This window comes from Engystomops pustulosus, chromosome 6 (genome assembly GCF_040894005.1).
Source record: "Engystomops pustulosus chromosome 6, aEngPut4.maternal, whole genome shotgun sequence".
In the NCBI taxonomy this organism is placed as follows: domain Eukaryota; kingdom Metazoa; phylum Chordata; class Amphibia; order Anura; family Leptodactylidae; genus Engystomops; species Engystomops pustulosus.
Window position 1 is genome coordinate 4872849 of NC_092416.1, and position 18132 is coordinate 4890980.

Here is an 18132-nt window from a genome sequence, read left to right on the forward strand (position 1 = left end):
TCCTGTGTACTATGTGCAGGGTCCTGTGTACTATGTGCAGGCTGTGTACTATGTGCAGGGTGTACTATGTGCAGTGTGTGTACTATGTGCAGTGTGTGTACTATGTGCAGGGTGTGTACTATGTGCAGGGTGTACTATGTGCAGTGTGTACAATGTGCAGTGTGTGTACTATGTGCAGTGTGTACTATGTGCAGGGTCCTGTGTACTATGTGCAGTGTACTATGTGCAGTGTCCTGTGTACTGTGTGCAGTGTGTACTATGTGCAGGGTGTACTATGTGCAGGGTCCTGTATACTGTGTGCAGGGGGTGTACTGTGTGCAGGGGGGTGTACTATGTGCAGGGGATGTGTACTATGTGCAGGGGGTACTATGTGCAATGTCCTGTGTACTATGTGCAGTGTGTGTACTATGTGCAGTGTGTACTATGAGAAGTGTCCTGTTTACTATATGCAGTGTGTACTATATGCAGTGTCCTGTGTACTATGTGCAGTGTGTACTGTGTGCAGTGTGTACTGTGTGCAGTGTGTACTATGTGCAGTGTCCTGTGTACTATATGCAGGGTGTGTACTATGTGCGGTGTGTATTATGTGCAGGGGGGGTGTACTATGTGCTGGGTGTGTACTATGTGCAGTGTGTACTATGTGCAGGGTGTGTATTATGTGCAGAGGGGTGTACTATGTGCAGTGTGTACTATGTGCAGGGTGTGTATTATGTGCAGGGTGTGTACTATGTGCAGGGTGTGTACTATGTGCAGGGTGTACTATGTGCAGGGTGTGTACTATGTGCAGGGTGTGTACTATGTGCAGGGTGTACTATGTGCAGGGTGTGTACTATGTGCGGTGTGTACTATGTGCAGTGTGTACTATGTGCAGGGTGTGTACTATGTGCAGTGTGTACTATGTGCAGTGTGTACTATGTGCAGTGTCCTATGTACCAGTGTCCTGTGTACTATGTGCGGTGTGTACTATGTGCAGTGTGTACTATGTATAGTGTCCTGTGTACTATGTGCAGGGTGTGTACTATGTGCAGTGTGTACTATGTGCAGTGTCCTGTGTACCAGTGTCTTGTGTACTATGTGCGGTGTGTACTATGTGCAGTGTGTACTATGTGCAGTGTCCTGTGTACTATGTGCAGGGTGTGTACTATGTGCAGTGTGTACTATGTGCAGTGTCCTGTGTACTATGTGCAGTGTGTACTATGTGCGGTGTGTACTATGTGCAGTGTGTACTATGTGCAGTGTCCTGTGTACCAGTGTCCTGTGTACTATGTGCGGTGTGTACTATGTGCAGTGTGTGTACTATGTGCATTGTGTACTATGTGCAGTGTCCTATGTACCAGTGTCCTGTGTACTATGTGCAGGGTGTGTACTATGTGCAGTGTGTACTATGTGCAGGGTGTGTACTATGTGCAGTGTCCTGTGTAGTATGTGCAGTGTCCTGTTTACTATGTGCAGGGTGTGTACTATGTGCAGTGTGTACTATGTGCAGTGTCCTGTGTACCAGTGTCCTGTGTACTATGTGTGGTGTGTACTATGTGCAGTGTGTACTATGTGCAGTGTCCTGTGTACCAGTGTCCTGTGTACTATGTGCGGTGTGTACTATGTGCAGTGTGTACTATGTGCGGTGTGTACTATGTGCATTGTGTACTATGTGCAGTGTCCTATGTACCAGTGTCCTGTGTACTATGTGCGGTGTGTACTATGTGCGGTGTGTACTATGTGCAATGTGTACTATGTGCGGTGTGTACTATGTGCAGTGTGTACTATGTACAGTGTCCTGTGTACTATGTGCAGGGTGTGTACTATGTGCAGTGTGTACTATGTGCAGTGTCCTGTGTACCAGTGTCCTGTGTACTATGTGCGGTGTGTACTATGTGCAGTGTGTACTATGTGCAGTGTCCTGTGTACCAGTGTCCTGTGTACTATGTGCGGTGTCCTGTGTACTATGTGCGGTGTCCTGTGTACTATGTGCAGTGTGTACTATGTGCAGTGTCCTGTGTAGTGCGCAGGGGGCGCCTGATTCAGGACTTCTGTTGCCCGTTCTTCATGAGTCTTACCACCCCTGCACTGCTCCGATAGAATACACCACATTTTTAGTGCAGCTTTACCATGGGGCGAGCACCAGGAAATGTGGGGAATTATCTTTATAATGTGAATATGACAAGAGATTGACCTTTAATCCCTTGAAATCTCACGGTTATATAATCCATTGGCCATTAATCTGTGGATTGGGTCACCACATCCATACATCGAGCCCTTCCCCTCTGCTCTCTGTTATCTGCTGTATTGTATGATATTGGGTCACCACATCCATACATCGAGCCCTTCCCCTCTGCTCTCTGTTATCTGCTGTATTGTATGATATTGGGTCACCACATCCATACATCGATCCCTTCCCCTCTGCTCTCTGTTATCTGCTGGATCATATGATATTGGGTCACCACATCCATACATCGATCCCTTCCCCTCTGCTCTCTGTTATCTGCTGGATCGTATGATATTGGGTCACCACATCCATACATCGACCCCTTCCCCTCTGCTCTCTGTTATCTGCTGTATTGTATGATATTGGGTCACCACATCCATACATCGATCCCTTCCTCTCTGCTCTCTGTTATCTGCTGTATTGTATGATATTGGGTCACCACATCCATACATCGAGCCCTTCCCCTCTGCTCTCTGTTATCTGCTGTATTGTATGATATTGGGTCACCACATCCATACATCGAGCCCTTCCCCTCTGCTCTCTGTTATCTGCTGTATTGTATGATATGGGGTCACCACATCCATACACCGACCCCTTCCCCTCTGCTCTCTGTTATCTGCTGTATTGTATGATATTGAGTCACCACATCCATACACCGACCCCTTCCCCTCTGCTCTCTGTTATCTGCTGGATCGTATGATATTGGGTCACCACATCCATACATCGATCCCTTCCCCTCTGCTCTCTGTTATCTGCTGGATCGTATGATATTGGGTCACCACATCCATACACCGACCCCTTCTCCTCTGCTCTCTGTTATCTGCTGTATTGTATGATATTGGGTCACCACATCCATACACCGACCCCTTCTCCTCTGCTCTCTGTTATCTGCTGGATCATATGATATTGGGTCACCACATCCATACACCGACCCCTTCCCCTCTGCTCTCTGTTATCTGCTGTATTGTATGATATTGGGTCACCACATCCATACACCGACCCCTTCCCCTCTGCTCTCTGTTATCTGCTGTATTGTATGATATTGGGTCACCACATCCATACATCGACCCCTTCCCCTCTGCTCTCTGTTATCTGCTGGATCGTATGATATTGGGTCACCACATCCATACATCGACCCCTTCCCCTCTGCTCTCTGTTATCTGCTGTATTGTATGATATTGGGTCACCACATCCATACATCGATCCCTTCCCCTCTGCTCTCTGTTATCTGCTGGATCGTATGATATTGGGTCACCACATCCATACACCGACCCCTTCCCCTCTGCTCTCTGTTATCTGCTGGATCGTATGATATTGGGTCACCACATCCATACATCGACCCCTTCCCCTCTGCTCTCTGTTATCTGCTGTATTGTATGATATTGGGTCACCACATCCATACATCGATCCCTTCCCCTCTGCTCTCTGTTATCTGCTGTATTGTATGATATTGGGTCACCACATCCATACACCGACCCCTTCTCCTCTGCTCTCTGTTATCTGCTGTATTGTATGATATTGGGTCACCACATCCATACACCGACCCCTTCTCCTCTGCTCTCTGTTATCTGCTGTATTGTATGATATTGGGTCACCACATCCATACACCGACCCCTTCCCCTCTGCTCTCTGTTATCTGCTGTATTGTATGATATTGGGTCACCACATCCATACATCGAGCCCTTCCCCTCTGCTCTCTGTTATCTGCTGGATCGTATGATATTGGGTCACCACATCCATACATCGACCCCTTCCCCTCTGCTCTCTGTTATCTGCTGTATTGTATGATATTGGGTCACCACATCCATACACCGACCCCTTCTCCTCTGCTCTCTGTTATCTGCTGGATCATATGATATTGGGTCACCACATCCATACACCGACCCCTTCTCCTCTGCTCTCTGTTATCTGCTGGATCATATGATATTGGGTCAGCGCTTTCTCTATATTCATCCACATTACACATTATTTAAAGTAAATTATTATAATCCTGATTCTGCACAGAAAATCCCCAGCACCAGTGAGCGGAGGCCGGGATGTATGAGCAGCGTCCCCTGTATACCACCAGGCTGTATTACACCCCTCAGGCGGCGATCACCTTTGTGACTACTTCCTATCAGACTCATTAACCCTGCAGGAAAATGTGTGTTATCTGCATCATAAAACCATTAGGACTAATCTCTGCATTGTCCTTATAGGATCAGAGATACCGGGGTGTTATATGACCTCTGTATTACATCACAGGATCGACCCGTTTATAGCATTGCATGTAAACATCTATGCACTGTCCTGTATGGGGTATAGAAATGTTCATCCTGAGCCCTCTGCTTCCTAAGAGTTATGCCAGAATAGAACTGTAATAACTACTGTCTGCACCTCCCCCTAAAACTGCAGTCTGGCTGTGTAGTCTGGACCTCCCCCTATAACTGCAGTCTGGCTGTGTAGTCTGTACCTCCCCCTATAACAGCAGTCTGGCTGTGTAGTCTAGACCTCCCCCTATAACAGCAGTCTGGCTGTGTAGTCTGGACCTTCCCCTATAACTGCAGTCTGGCTGTGTAGTCTGGACCACCCCCTATAACAGCAGTCTGGCTGTGTAGTCTGGTCCTCCCACTATAACTGCAGTCTGGCTGTGTAATCTGGACCTCTCCCGATAACAGCAGTCTGGCTGTGTAGTCTGGACCTCCCTCTATAACAGCAGTCTGGCTGTGTAGTCTGCACCTCCCCCTATAACAGCAGTCTGGCTGTGTAGTCTGGTCCTCCCCCTATAACAGCAGTCTGGCTGTGTAGTCTGGTCCTCCTCCTATAACAGCAGTCTGGCTGTGTAGTCAGGACCTCCCCTATAACAGCAGTCTGGTTGTGTAGTCTGGACCTCCCCCTATAACAGCAGTCTGGCTGTGTAGTTTGGCCCTCCCCTATAACAGCAGTCTGGTTGTGTAGTCTGGACCTCCCCCTATAACAGCAGTCTGGCTGTGTAGTCTGGTCCTCCTCCTATAACAGCAGTCTGGCTGTGTAGTCTGGTCCTCCCACTATAACTGCAGTCTGGCTGTGTAGTCTAGACCTCCCCCTATAACAGCAGTCTGGCTGTGTAGTCTGGACCTCCCACTATAACTGCAGTCTGGCTGTGTAGTCTAGACCTCCCCCTATAACAGCAGTCTGGCTGTGTAGTCTGGACCTCCCCCTATAACAGCAGTCTGGCTGTGTAGTCTGGACCTTCCCCTATAACTGCAGTCTGGCTGTGTAGTCTGGTCCTCCCACTATAACTGCAGTCTGGCTGTGTAGTCTGGACCTCCCCTATAACAGCAGTCTGGCTGTGTAGTCTGCACCTCCCCCTATAACAGCAGTCTGGCTGTGTAGTCTGGACCTCCCCCTATAACAGCAGTCTGGCTGTGTAGTCTGGTCATCCCCCTATAACAGCAGTCTAGCTGTGTAGTCTGCACCTCCCCCTATAGCAGCAGTCTAAATGTGTAGTCTGGACCTCCCCCTATAACAGTAGTCTGGCTGTGTAGTCTGCACCTCCCCCTATAACAGCAGTCTGGCTGTGTAGTCTGGACCTCCCCCTATAACAGCAGTCTGGCTGTGTAGTCTGGACCTCCTCCTATAACAGCAGTCTAGCTGTGTAGTCTGCACCTCCCCCTATAACAGCAGTCTGGCTGTGTAGTCTGCACCTCCCCCTTTAACAGCAGTCTGGCTGTGTAGTCTGCACTTCCCCCTATAACAGCAGTCTGGCTGTGTAGTCTGCACTTCCCCCTATAACAGCAGTCTGGCTGTGTAGTCTGGACCTCCCCCTATAACAGCAGTCTGCCTGTGTAGTCTGGACCTCCCCCTATAACAGCAGTCTGGCTGTGTAGTCTGGACCACCCCCTATAACAGCAGTCTGGCTGTGTAGTCTGCACCTCCCCCTATAACAGCAGTCTGGCTGTGCAGTCTGGACCTCCCTCTCTAACAGCAGCCTAACTGTGTAGTCTGGACCTCCCCCTATAACAGCAGTCTGGCTGTGTAGTCAGGACCACCCTATATAACAGCAGTCTGGCTGTGTAGTCTGGTCCTCCCCCTATAACAGCAGTCTGGTTGTGTAGTCTGGACCTCCTCCTATATAACAGCAGTCTGCCTGTGTAGTCTGGACCTTCTCCTATAACAGCAGTCTGCCTGTGTAGTCTGGACCTTCTCCTATAACAGCAGTCTGGCTGTGTAGTCTGCACCTCCCCCTATAACAGCAGTCTGGCTGTGTAGTCTGGACCTCCCCTATAACAGCAGTCTGGCTGTGTAGTCTGCACCTCCCCCTATAACAGCAGTCTGGCTGTGTAGTCTGGACCTCCCCCTATAACAGCAGTCTGGCTGTGTAGTCTGGACCTTCCCCTATAACTGCAGTCTGGCTGTGTAGTCTGGTCCTCCCACTATAACTGCAGTCTGGCTGTGTAGTCTGGACCTCCCCTATAACAGCAGTCTGGCTGTGTAGTCTGGTCCTCCCACTATAACTGCAGTCTGGCTGTGTAATCTGGACCTCTCCCGATAACAGCAGTCTGGCTGTGTAGTCTGGACCTCCCTCTATAACAGCAGTCTGGCTGTGTAGTCTGCACCTCCCCCTATAACAGCAGTCTGGCTGTGTAGTCTGGTCCTCCCCCTATAACAGCAGTCTGGCTGTGTAGTCTGGTCCTCCTCCTATAACAGCAGTCTGGCTGTGTAGTCTGGTCCTCCTCCTATAACAGCAGTCTGGCTGTGTAGTCTGGTCCTCCCACTATAACTGCAGTCTGGCTGTGTAGTCTAGACCTCCCCCTATAACAGCAGTCTGGCTGTGTAGTCTGGACCTCCCACTATAACTGCAGTCTGGCTGTGTAGTCTAGACCTCCCCCTATAACAGCAGTCTGGCTGTGTAGTCTGGACCTCCCCCTATAACAGCAGTCTGGCTGTGTAGTCTGGACCTTCCCCTATAACTGCAGTCTGGCTGTGTAGTCTGGTCCTCCCACTATAACTGCAGTCTGGCTGTGTAGTCTGGACCTCCCCTATAACAGCAGTCTGGCTGTGTAGTCTGCACCTCCCCCTATAACAGCAGTCTGGCTGTGTAGTCTGGACCTCCCCCTATAACAGCAGTCTGGCTGTGTAGTCTGGTCATCCCCCTATAACAGCAGTCTAGCTGTGTAGTCTGCACCTCCCCCTATAGCAGCAGTCTAAATGTGTAGTCTGGACCTCCCCCTATAACAGTAGTCTGGCTGTGTAGTCTGCACCTCCCCCTATAACAGCAGTCTGGCTGTGTAGTCTGGACCTCCCCCTATAACAGCAGTCTGGCTGTGTAGTCTGGACCTCCTCCTATAACAGCAGTCTAGCTGTGTAGTCTGCACCTCCCCCTATAACAGCAGTCTGGCTGTGTAGTCTGCACCTCCCCCTTTAACAGCAGTCTGGCTGTGTAGTCTGCACTTCCCCCTATAACAGCAGTCTGGCTGTGTAGTCTGCACTTCCCCCTATAACAGCAGTCTGGCTGTGTAGTCTGGACCTCCCCCTATAACAGCAGTCTGCCTGTGTAGTCTGGACCTCCCCCTATAACAGCAGTCTGGCTGTGTAGTCTGGACCACCCCCTATAACAGCAGTCTGGCTGTGTAGTCTGCACCTCCCCCTATAACAGCAGTCTGGCTGTGCAGTCTGGACCTCCCTCTCTAACAGCAGCCTCACTGTGTAGTCTGGACCTCCCCCTATAACAGCAGTCTGGCTGTGTAGTCTGGACCACCCTATATAACAGCAGTCTGGCTGTGTAGTCTGGTCCTCCCCCTATAACAGCAGTCTGGTTGTGTAGTCTGGACCTCCTCCTATATAACAGCAGTCTGCCTGTGTAGTCTGGACCTTCTCCTATAACAGCAGTCTGCCTGTGTAGTCTGGACCTTCTCCTATAACAGCAGTCTGGCTGTGTAGTCTGCACCTCCCCCTATAACAGCAGTCTGGCTGTGTAGTCTGGACCTCCCCTATAACAGCAGTCTGGCTGTGTAGTCTGCACCTCCCCCTATAACAGCAGTCTGGCTGTGTAGTCTGGACCTCCCCCTATAACAGCAGTCTGGCTGTGTAGTCTGGACCTTCCCCTATAACTGCAGTCTGGCTGTGTAGTCTGGTCCTCCCACTATAACTGCAGTCTGGCTGTGTAGTCTGGACCTCCCCTATAACAGCAGTCTGGCTGTGTAGTCTGCACCTCCCCCTATAACAGCAGTCTGGCTGTGTAGTCTGGACCTCCCCCTATAACAGCAGTCTGGCTGTGTAGTCTGGTCATCCCCCTATAACAGCAGTCTAGCTGTGTAGTCTGCACCTCCCCCTATAGCAGCAGTCTAAATGTGTAGTCTGGACCTCCCCCTATAACAGTAGTCTGGCTGTGTAGTCTGCACCTCCCCCTATAACAGCAGTCTGGCTGTGTAGTCTGGACCTCCCCCTATAACAGCAGTCTGGCTGTGTAGTCTGGACCTCCTCCTATAACAGCAGTCTAGCTGTGTAGTCTGCACCTCCCCCTATAACAGCAGTCTGGCTGTGTAGTCTGCACCTCCCCCTTTATCAGCAGTCTGGCTGTGTAGTCTGCACTTCCCCCTATAACAGCAGTCTGGCTGTGTAGTCTGGACCTCCCCCTATAACAGCAGTCTGCCTGTGTAGTCTGGACCTCCCCCTATAACAGCAGTCTGGCTGTGTAGTCTGGACCACCCCCTATAACAGCAGTCTGGCTGTGTAGTCTGCACCTCCCCCTATAACAGCAGTCTGGCTGTGCAGTCTGGACCTCCCTCTCTAACAGCAGCCTAACTGTGTAGTCTGGACCTCCCCCTATAACAGCAGTCTGGCTGTGTAGTCTGGACCACCCTATATAACAGCAGTCTGGCTGTGCAGTCTGGACCTCCCCCTATAACAGCAGTCTGGTTGTGTAGTCTGGACCTCCTCCTATATAACAGCAGTCTGCCTGTGTAGTCTGGACCTTCTCCTATAACAGCAGTCTGCCTGTGTAGTCTGGACCTTCTCCTATAACAGCAGTCTGGCTGTGTAGTCTGCACCTCCCCCTATAACAGCAGTCTGGCTGTGTAGTCTGGACCTCCCCTATAACAGCAGTCTGGCTGTGTAGTCTGCACATCCCCCTGTAACAGCAGTCTGGCTGTGTAGTCTGGACCTCCCCCTATAACAGCAGTCTGGCTGTGTAATCTGGACCTCTCCCTATAACAGCAGTCTGGCTGTATAGTCTGGACCTCCCTCTATAACAGCAGCCTAACTGTGTAGTCTGGACCTTCCACTATTACAGCAGTCTCGCTGTGTAGTCTGGTCCTCCCCCTATAACAGCAGTCTGGCTGTGTAGTCTGGACCACCCCCTATAACAGCAGTCTGGCTGTGTAGTCTGGACCACCCCCTATAACAGCAGTCTGGCTGTGTAGTCTGGACCTCCCCCTATAACAGCGGTCTGTCTGTGTAGTCTGGTCCTCCCCCTATAACAGCAGTCTGGCTGTGTAATCTGGACCTCTCCCGATAACAGCAGTCTGGCTGTGTAGTCTGGACCTCCCTCTATAACAGCAGCCTAACTGTGTAGTCTGGACCTCCCCCTATTACAGCAGTTTGGCTGTGTAGTCTGGACCTCCCCCTATAACAGCAGTCTGGCTGTGTAGTCTGGTCCTCCCCCTATAACAGCAGTCTGGTTGTGTAGTCTGGAACTTCCCCTATTACAGCAGTCTGGCTGTGTAGTCTGGACCTCCCCATATAACAGCAGTCTGGCTGTGTAATCTGGACCTCTCCCTATAACAGCAGTCTGGCTGTGTAGTCTGGACCTCCCTCTATAACAGCAGCCTAACTGTGTAGTCTGGACCTTCCCCTATTACAGCAGTCTGGCTGTGTAGTCTGGTCCTCCCCCTATAACAGCAGTCTGGCTGTGTAGTCTGGACCACCCCCTATAACAGCAGTCTGGCTGTGTAGTCTGGACCTCCCACTATAACAGCAGTTTGGCTGTGTAGTCTGGACCTCCTCCTCTATAACAGCAGTCTGGCTGTGTAGTCTGGACCTCCCCCTATAACAGCAGTCTGGCTGTGTAGTCTGGACCTCCCACTATAACAGCAGTTTGGCTGTGTAGTCTGGACCTCCTCCTATATAACAGCAGTCTGGCTGTGTAGTCTGGACCTCCCCATATAACAGCAATTTGGCTGTGTAGTCTGGACCTCCTCCTATATTACAGCAGTCTGGCTGTGTAGTCTGGACCTCCCCCTATAACAGCAGTCTGGCTGTGTAGTCTGGACCTCCCCCTATAACAGCAGTCTGGCTGTGTAGTCTGGACCTCCCCCTATAACAGTGGTCTGGCTTTGTAGTCTGGACCTCCTCCTATATAACAGCAGTCTGCCTGTGTAGTCTGGACCTCCTCCTATAACAGCAGTCTGGCTGTGTAGTCTGGACCTCCCCCTATAACAAAAATCTGGCTGTGTAGTCTGGACCTCCCCCTATAACAGCAGTCTAGCTGTGTAGTCTGGACCTCCCCCTATAACAGTGGTCTGGCTGTGTAGTCTGGACCTCCCCCTATAACAGCAGTCTGGCTGTGTAGTCTGGACCTCCCCCTATAACAGCAGTCTGGCTGTGTAGTCTGGACCTCCCCCTATAACAGCAGTCTGGCTGTGTAGTCTGGACCTCCCCCTATAACAGTGGTCTGTCTGTGTAGTCTGGACCTCCCCCTATAACAGAAATCTGGCATACCCCTTAATCTCCACACTATATATTTTTCTATGCAGGGAGACAGTGGGGGTCCTCTCGTCTGCCAGGACGGTGACCTGTGGTGGCAGGTTGGCATTGTCAGCTGGGGAGAAGGTTGTGGGAGACCCAATCGGCCTGGGGTCTACACCAATCTCACTACTCTTCTGGACTGGGTGTATCACCGCCTTCAGGTAAGTTATAGTGTACAAAGGGGTATGCGATAAGGTGCAACAAGGTGGTCAGAGCAGCATGACAGGGAACTAGAATAGGGAACAAAGTCACAAATTCTCAGCAGTGAACAACTGGGTTTCAGCATGGGCGCTCTGACCCCTCTGTGACTACACCCCCATACACAGGGAGCTGCCATGTCCTGTGTGTCCTGACACCTTTCTATCATAGCCAGCAGTGGTCAGGGGTCAGCATGGGCGCTCTGACCCCTCTGTGACTACACCCCCCGTACACAGCGAGCTGCCATGTCCTGTGTGTCCTGACACCTTTCTATCATAGCCAGCAGTGGTCAGGGGTCAGCATGGGCGCTCTGACCCCTCTGTGACTACACCCCCCATACACAGCGAGCTGCCATGTCCTGTGTGTCCTGACACCTTTCTATCATAGCCAGCAGTGGTCAGGGGTCAGCATGGGCGCTCTGACCCCTCTGTGACTACACCCCCATACACAGCGAGCTGCCATGTCCTGTGTCCTGACACCTTTCTATCATAGCCAGCAGTGGTCAGGGGTCAGCATGGGTGCTCTGACCCCTCTGTGACTACACCCCCCATACACAGCGAGCTGCCATGTCCTGTGTATCCTGACACCTTGCTATCATAGCCAGCAGTGGTCAGGGGTCAGCATGGGTGCACTGACCTCTCTGTGACTACACCCCCATACACAGCGAGCTGCCATGTCCTGTGTCCTGACACCTTTCTATCATAGCCAGCAGTGGTCAGGGGTCAGCATGGGCGCTCTGACCGCTCTGTGACTACACCCCCCATACACAGCGAGCTGCCATGTCCTGTGTGTCCTGACACCTTTCTACCATAGCCAGCAGTGGTCAGGGGTCAGCATGGGTGCTCTGACCCCTCTGTGACTACACCCCCCATACACAGCGAGCTGCCATGTCCTGTGTGTCCTGACACCTTTCTATCATAGCCAGCAGTGGTCAGGGGTCAGCATGGGTGCTCTGACCCCTCTGTGACTACACCCCCTATACACAGGGAGCTGCCATGTCCTGTGTGTCCTGACACCTTTCTATCATAGCCAGCAGTGGTCAGGGGTCAGAATGGGTGCTCTGACCCCTCTGTGACTACACCCCCCATACACAGCGAGCTGCCATGTCCTGTGTGTCCTGACACCTTTCTATCATAGCCAGCAGTGGTCAGGGGTCAGCATGGGTGCTCTGACCTCTCTGTGACTACACCCCCATACACAGCGAGCTGCCATGTCCTGTGTCCTGACACCTTTCTATCATAGCCAGCAGTGGTCAGGGGTCAGCATGGGCGCTCTGACCCCTCTGTGACTACACCCCCCATACACAGCGAGCTGCCATGTCCTGTGTGTCCTGACACCTTTCTATCATAGCCAGCAGTGGTCAGGGGTCAGCATGGGCGCTCTGACCCCTCTGTGACTACACCCCCATACACAGCGAGCTGCCATGTCCTGTGTGTCCTGACACCTTTCTATCATAGCCAGCAGTGGTCAGGGGTCAGCATGGGTGCTCTGACCCCTCTGTGACTACACCCCCCATACACAGTGAGCTGCCATGTCCTGTGTGTCCTGACACCTTTCTATCATAGCCAGCAGTGGTCAGGGGTGAGCATGGGTGCTCTGACCCCTCTGTGACTACACCCCCCATACACAGCGAGCTGCCATGTCCTGTGTGTCCTGACACCTTTCTATCATAGCCAGCAGTGGTCAGGGGTCAGCATGGGCGCTCTGACCCCTCTGTGACTACACCCCCCATACACAGCGATCTGCCATGTCCTGTGTGTCCTGACACCTTTCTATCATAGCCAGCAGTGGTCAGGGGTCAGCATGGGCGCTCTGACCCCTCTGTGACTACACCCCCCATACACAGCGAGCTGCCATGTCCTGTGTGTCCTGACACCTCTCTATCATAGCCAGCAGTGGTCAGGGGTCAGCATGGGCGCTCTGACCCCTCTGTGACTACACCCCCCATACACAGCGAGCTGCCATGTCCTGTGTGTCCTGACACCTTTCTATCATAGCCAGCAGTGGTCAGGGGTCAGGATGGGCGCTCTGACCCCTCTGTGACTACACCTCCCATACACAGCGAGCTGCCATGTCCTGTGTGTCCTGACACCTTTCTATCATAGCCAGCAGTGGTCAGGGGTCAGCATGGACGCTCTGACCCCTCTGTGACTACACCCCCCATACACAGCGAGCTGCCCTGTCCTGTGTGTCCTGACACCTTTCTATCATAGCCAGCAGTGGTCAGGGCTCAGCATGGGTGCTCTGACCTCTCTGTGACTACACCCCCCATACACAGCGAGCTGCCATGTCCTGTGTGTCCTGACACCTTTCTATCATAGCCAGCAGTGGTCAGGGGTCAGCATGGGCGCTCTGACCCCTCTGTGACTACACCCCCCATACACAGCAAGCTGCCATGTCCTGTGTGTCCTGACACCTTTCTATCATAGCCAGCAGTGGTCAGGGGTCAGCATGGGCGCTTTGACCCCTCTGTGACTACACCCCCCATACACAGCGAGCTGCCATGTCCTGTGTGTCCTGACACCTTTCTATCATAGCCAGCAGTGGTCAGGGGTCAACATGGGTGCTCTGACCCCTCTGTGACTACACCCCCAAACACAGCGAGCTGTCATGTCCTGTGTGTCCTGACACCTTTCTATCATAGCCAGCAGTGCTCAGGGGTCAGCATGGGCGCTCTGACCCCTCTGTGACTACACCCCCCATACACTGCGAGCTGCCATGTCCTGTGTGTCCTGACACCTTTCTATCATAGCCAGCAGTGGTCAGCGGTCAGCATGGGTGCTCTGACCCCTCTATGACTACACCCCCATACACAGCGAGCTGCCATGTCCTGTATGTCCTGACACCTTTCTATCATAGCCAGCAGTGGTCAGGGGTCAGCATGGGTGCTCTGACCCCTCTGTGACTACACCCCCCATACACAGCGAGCTGCCATGTCCTGTGTCCTGACACCTTTCTATCATAGCCAGCAGTGGTCAGGGGTCAGCATGGGTGCTCTGACCCCTCTGTGACTACAACCCCCATACACAGCGAGCTGCCATGTCCTGTGTGTCCTGACACCTTTCTGTCATAGCCAGCAGTGGTCAGGGGTCAGCATGGGCGCTCTGACCCCTCTGTGACTACACCCCCCATACACAGGGAGCTGCCATGTCCTGTGTCCTGACACCTTTCTATCATAGCCAGCAGTGGTCAGGGGTCAGCATGGGTGCTCTGACCCCTCTGTGACTACACCCCCATACACAGCGAGCTGCCATGTCCTGTGTGTCCTGACACCTTTCTATCATAGCCAGCAGTGGTCAGGGGTCAGCATGGGTGCTCTGACCCCTCTGTGACTACACCCCCCATACACAGGGAGCTGCCATGTCCTGTGTCCTGACACCTTTCTATCATAGCCAGCAGTGGTCAGGGGTGAGCATGGGTGCTCTGACCCCTCTGTGACTACACCCCCCATACACAGCGAGCTGCCATGTCCTGTGTGTCCTGACACCTTTCTATCATAGCCAGCAGTGGTCAGGGGTCAGCATGGGCGCTCTGACCCCTCTGTGACTACACCCCCCATACACAGCGATCTGCCATGTCCTGTGTGTCCTGACACCTTTCTATCATAGCCAGCAGTGGTCAGGGGTCAGCATGGGCGCTCTGACCCCTCTGTGACTACACCCCCCATACACAGCGAGCTGCCATGTCCTGTGTGTCCTGACACCTTTCTATCATAGCCAGCAGTGGTCAGGGGTCAGCATGGGCGCTCTGACCCCTCTGTGACTACACCCCCCATACACAGCGAGCTGCCATGTCCTGTGTGTCCTGACACCTTTCTATCATAGCCAGCAGTGGTCAGGGGTCAGGATGGGCGCTCTGACCCCTCTGTGACTACACCTCCCATACACAGCGAGCTGCCATGTCCTGTGTGTCCTGACACCTTTCTATCATAGCCAGCAGTGGTCAGGGGTCAGCATGGACGCTCTGACCCCTCTGTGACTACACCCCCCATACACAGCGAGCTGCCCTGTCCTGTGTGTCCTGACACCTTTCTATCATAGCCAGCAGTGGTCAGGGCTCAGCATGGGCGCTCTGACCTCTCTGTGACTACACCCCCCATACACAGCGAGCTGCCATGTCCTGTGTCCTGACACCTTTCTATCATAGCCAGCAGTGGTCAGGGGTCAGCATGGGCGCTCTGACCCCTCTGTGACTACACCCCCCATACACAGCGAGCTGCCATGTCCTGTGTCCTGACACCTTTCTATCATAGCCAGCAGTGGTCAGGGGTCAGCATGGGTGCTCTGACCCCTCTATGACTACACCCCCCATATACAGCGAGCTGCCATGTCCTGTGTGTCCTGACACCTTTCTATCATAGCCAGCAGTGGTCAGGGGTCAGCATGGGCGCTCTGACCCCTCTGTGACTACACCCCCCATACACAGCAAGCTGCCATGTCCTGTGTGTCCTGACACCTTTCTATCATAGCCAGCAGTGGTCAGGGGTCAGCATGGGCGCTTTGACCCCTCTGTGACTACACCCCCCATACACAGCGAGCTGCCATGTCCTGTGTGTCCTGACACCTTTCTATCATAGCCAGCAGTGGTCAGCATGGGCGCTCTGACCCCTCTGTGACTACACCCCCATACACAGCGAGCTGCCATGTCCTGTGTGTCCTGACACCTTTCTATCATAGCCAGCAGTGGTCAGGGGTCAACATGGGTGCTCTGACCCCTCTGTGACTACACCCCCAAACACAGCGAGCTGTCATGTCCTGTGTGTCCTGACACCTTTCTATCATAGCCAGCAGTGCTCAGGGGTCAGCATGGGCGCTCTGACCCCTCTGTGACTACACCCCCCATACACTGCGAGCTGCCATGTCCTGTGTGTCCTGACACCTTTCTATCATAGCCAGCAGTGGTCAGCGGTCAGCATGGGTGCTCTGACCCCTCTATGACTACACCCCCCATACACAGCGAGCTGCCATGTCCTGTGTGTCCTGACACCTTTCTATCATAGCCAGCAGTGGTCAGGGGTCAGCATGGGTGCTCTGACCTCTCTGTGACTACACCCCCCATACACTGCGAGCTGCCATGTCCTGTGTGTCCTGACACCTTTCTGTCATAGCCAGCAGTGGTCAGGGGTCAGCATGGGCGCTCTGACCCCTCTGTGACTACACCCCCCATACACAGCGAGCTGCCATGTCCTGTGTCCTGACACCTTTCTATCATAGCCAGCAGTGGTCAGGGGTCAGCATGGGTGCTCTGACCCCTCTGTGACTACACCCCCGTACACAGCGAGCTGCCATGTCCTGTGTGTCCTGACACCTTTCTGTCATAGCCAGCAGTGGTCAGGGGTCAGCATGGGCGCTCTGACCCCTCTGTGACTACACCCCCCATACACAGGGAGCTGCCATGTCCTGTGTCCTGACACCTTTCTATCATAGCCAGCAGTGGTCAGGGGTCAGCATGGGTGCTCTGACCCCTCTGTGACTACACCCCCATACACAGCGAGCTGCCATGTCCTGTGTGTCCTGACACCTTTCTATCATAGCCAGCAGTGGTCAGGGGTCAGCATGGGTGCTCTGACCCCTCTGTGACTACACCCCCCATACACAGGGAGCTGCCATGTCCTGTGTCCTGACACCTTTCTATCATAGCCAGCAGTGGTCAGGGGTCAGCATAGGCGCTCTGACCCCTCTGTGACTACACCCCCCATACACAGCGAGCTGCCATGTCCTGTGTGTCCTGACACCTTTCTATCATAGCCAGCAGTGGTCAGGGGTCAGCATGGGCGCTCTGACCCCTCTGTGACTACACCCCCCATACACAGCGAGCTGCCATGTCCTGTGTGTCCTGACACCTTTCTATCATAGCCAGCAGTGGTCAGGGGTCAGCATGGGTGCTCTGACCCCTCTGTGACTACACCCCCCATACACAGCGAGCTGCCATGTCCTGTGTGTCCTGACACCTTTCTATCATAGCCAGCAGTGGTCAGGGGTCAGCATGGGCGCTCTGACCCCTCTGTGACTACACTCCCCATACACAGCGAGCTGCCATGTCCTGTGTCCTGACACCTTTCTATCATAGCCAGAAGTGGTCATGGGTCAGCATGGGCGCTCTGACCCCTCTGTGACTACACCCCCCATACACAGCGAGCTGCCATGTCCTGTGTGTCCTGACACCTTTCTATCATAGCCAGCAGTGGTCAGGGGTCAGCATGGGCGCTCTGACCCCTCTGTGACTACACCCCCCCATACACAGCGAGCTGCCATGTCCTGTGTGTCCTGACACCTTTCTATCATAGCCAGCAGTGGTCAAGGGTCAGCATGGGCGCTCTGACCCCTCTGTGACTACACCCTCCATACACAGCGAGCTGCCATGTCCTGTGTCCTGACACCTTTCTATCATAGCCAGCAGTGGTCAGGGGTCAGCATGGGCGCTCTGATCCCTCTGTGACTACACCCCCCATACACAGCGAGATGCCATGTCCTGTGTGTTCCGACACCTTTCTATCATAGCCAGCAGTGGTCAGGGGTCAGCATGGGTGCTCTGACCTCTCTGTGACTACACCCCCCATACACAGCGAGCTGCCATGTCCTGTGTGTCCTGACACCTTTCTATCATAGCCAGCAGTGGTCAGGGGTCAGCATGGGTGCTCTGACCCCTCTGTGACTACACCCCCATACACAGCGAGCTGCCATGTCCTGTGTCCTGACACCTTTCTATCATAGCCAGCAGTGGTCAGGGGTCAGCATGTGCGCTCTGACCCCTCTGTGACTACACCCCCCATACACAGCGAGCTGCCATGTCCTGTGTGTCCTGACACCTTTCTATCATAGCCAGCAGTGGTCAGGGGTCAGCATGGGTGCTCTGACCCCTCTGTGACTACACCCCCATACACAGCGAGCTGCCATGTCCTGTGTCCTGACACCTTTCTATCATAGCCAGCAGTGGTCAGGGGTCAGCATGGGCGCTCTGACCCCTCTGTGACTACACCCCCCATACACAATGAGCTGCCATGTCCTGTGTGTCCTGACACCTCT

General features: G+C 53.3%; 1 protein-coding gene across 2 annotated transcripts in view; it reads left to right on the forward strand.

Moving 5' to 3' along the window:
- Positions 1-18132, forward strand: part of LOC140066243 (transmembrane protease serine 5-like) — a 52055-nt gene that overhangs the window by 31603 nt on the left and 2320 nt on the right. For both annotated transcript variants that reach the window (XM_072113807.1, XM_072113808.1), the window contains exon 13: positions 10918-11070. In XM_072113807.1, coding sequence (XP_071969908.1) covers positions 10918-11070 — 153 coding nt within the window. The remainder of the gene's footprint in view (positions 1-10917; positions 11071-18132) is intronic.